The sequence below is a fragment of the Anneissia japonica genome, unplaced genomic scaffold, assembly GCF_011630105.1.
Source record: "Anneissia japonica isolate Jap-2015-1 unplaced genomic scaffold, ASM1163010v1 scaffold32155_len2260_cov121, whole genome shotgun sequence".
Taxonomy (NCBI): Eukaryota; Metazoa; Echinodermata; class Crinoidea; order Comatulida; family Comatulidae; genus Anneissia; species Anneissia japonica.
The window spans coordinates 1-2,234 of NW_022709195.1; the positions used below are offsets into that span (position 1 = coordinate 1).

A 2,234-nucleotide genomic window follows, 5' to 3' on the forward strand; every position below is an offset into this window, starting at 1 on the left:
ATACCATATCATTCTGCCACTCTACAGAACCATGTTCAGATGAAAAATATTGTGTCAATATTTCTTGTTGACGTTTGGCTGCTGCTGTACTGTTAGGGTGTCTTGGAAGTTGTACAGGTTCCATTGAATGTTGGCCCCTCCACTGACCTTCAACAACTAAATGTGTGGAAGCGTATTCTGTATTGCATCTTAGCATATTGTGCAATGCTGCACATGCAAACACTAAAGGCTCCACATTTTCTGGTCTAATTTTGATTGTTGTTCGGAAAACTCCAAATCGATTTGAAAAAATTCCAAAAGTATTTTCAGACACCCGTCTAGCCCTTGAAAGGCGGTAATTGAATACTCTTTGTTCTTTTGTAAGCTGCCTCAGGGGATACGGCTTCATAATATCTTCTCGTAATGGAAATGCCTCATCTGCAACAATCATGTAAGGCACATCTACATTAGTACCAGGCAGTGGACTTGCATTTGGCACTCCAATTGCTTTGTTTTTAAGTCCCTTGTCTAATGAACATTTAGAGAAAACTCCACCATCAGACACTCGTCCATTGGTACCAAAATCAACATATAAAAATTTATATGAGGAATCAACCAGAGCCATAAGTACCATACTAAAGGAATTCTTATAATTAAAGTATTCTGATCCTGAATTTGGTGGTGGTTGAAGATTGACATGCTTGCCATCCAACGCTCCCAAACAATTTGGGAAGTTCCATTTCATTTGAAAGGAGTTGGCAATGTCGTGCCACTCTTTCGTTGTTGATGGTGTCTGCAAAATACAATACAAATCACAACAAATTATGACCAATTTAATTTATTTTTGTAATACATACTATATCCAGAAAATCTCACTACATGTGAATCTGAAAAAGGAATCTTTCTAGAAAGATTAAATAACAAATTAGGGAGTTTTGTGTATAATCAATACAACAAGATCTGTTATACATAAAACAAAGAACTAGAACACTTAAACACATCATATGGGAGGAAGTATAACAGGAAGATAACATTGTCATTTTTGTTTTTGCAGGTTTTAGATGAATGTGATGAGATTTCAGAAGATCCTGTAGAAATTCTACAATCCATTACACAAACTGAATGTGAAACGCCAAGTCCAGAAGTTCCTGAACTAGCAAACAGGCCGACGCCTAAAGCATCCAAACAAAAAAAAAAGAAATTGAAAATGAAGAACTTCAATTAATGAAAAAATTGTCATCAGCTTTTAAAGAGCACGATGATAATGCTGTTGTTGATAAAACTGATGAAGATTTCGTGTTTGGCAGATATATTGAAAGTGAAATGAAATTAATCAAAAATAAAAAAACCAAAGCAATACTGAAAAACAAAATCCAAAATGAGATTTTTCAAGCCAAAATAGAGGATTTGAATTAAATCTTCCAAATCACATCAATAACAGGCAGTAAATAATATGCATATACAGTACCCATAACTAGGCTGGTGATTAAAAATTATACATTAAATTGTAATAAATTTTTTCTGATTGTTTATTTGGCAGGCAATACATCTAATAATAATAATAATTTAATAATAAAATAATTTATTAAATTCCATCTATAACAAACTGAGCCTAACTAACGAGATGGTGTAGTCACATTCAAATGAACAGTTGTGTCTATTTTATGATGAATTGTGTCTGTATTAGTAGTTTTTGGGCTTAATGCTTAATAAAGTATCTAAAAATTACTCATTTGTTTCTATCTCACCTTCAAGTACTCTTCTTTTAAAACTGAGTGTATAGCATGACAGGTGTCTGGGACCAATCTCACCAATAGTTGTGGCACCTACCCGATACTGATAAGACAAACTCTTGTAAGTTTCACCTGAAAGTAACAATAATTATAATATTTATTATATGTCAGGAGAGTACAGATTGCGAATCAAGGACGATTGGTAAAGATATAGGAGTGGATTCAGCATCCGTAAATGATTTATCATTTAATGTTTATAAACGGGATACAGTAATGAATATTATAAAATATACAATAAATATAAGTATAAATTTAAATATTTAAATGGTATTAAATATAAGTACTGTAATATATTACACATGTTTACACACCTGTTGCCATGTATCTCAGTGTGATTGCCAGCCTTTCACCTGGGAATATGCATTCCTGCCAACTTGTGTTGTTTCGCTTAATAATTGGCGTCACACGCTTTAGCAAGTTATCGAAGGTATTGGTGTCCATTCTCAGGAAATTTCTGTAGGA

At 33.3% G+C, this 2,234-nt stretch overlaps 1 protein-coding gene across 1 annotated transcript; it reads right to left on the minus strand.

Moving 5' to 3' along the window:
- Nucleotides 1-147: 147 nt before the first annotated feature.
- LOC117106669 lies at nt 148-2,213 on the minus strand (the record flags this gene model as incomplete). Its single annotated transcript, XM_033248069.1, has 3 exons — nt 2,084-2,213; nt 1,810-1,844; nt 148-772 (listed from the first exon to the last, which is right to left on the minus strand). Coding segments are annotated over exons 1-3 (790 nt in total), but the record flags the coding sequence as incomplete, so codon positions are not given.
- Nucleotides 2,214-2,234: the final 21 nt, after the last annotated feature.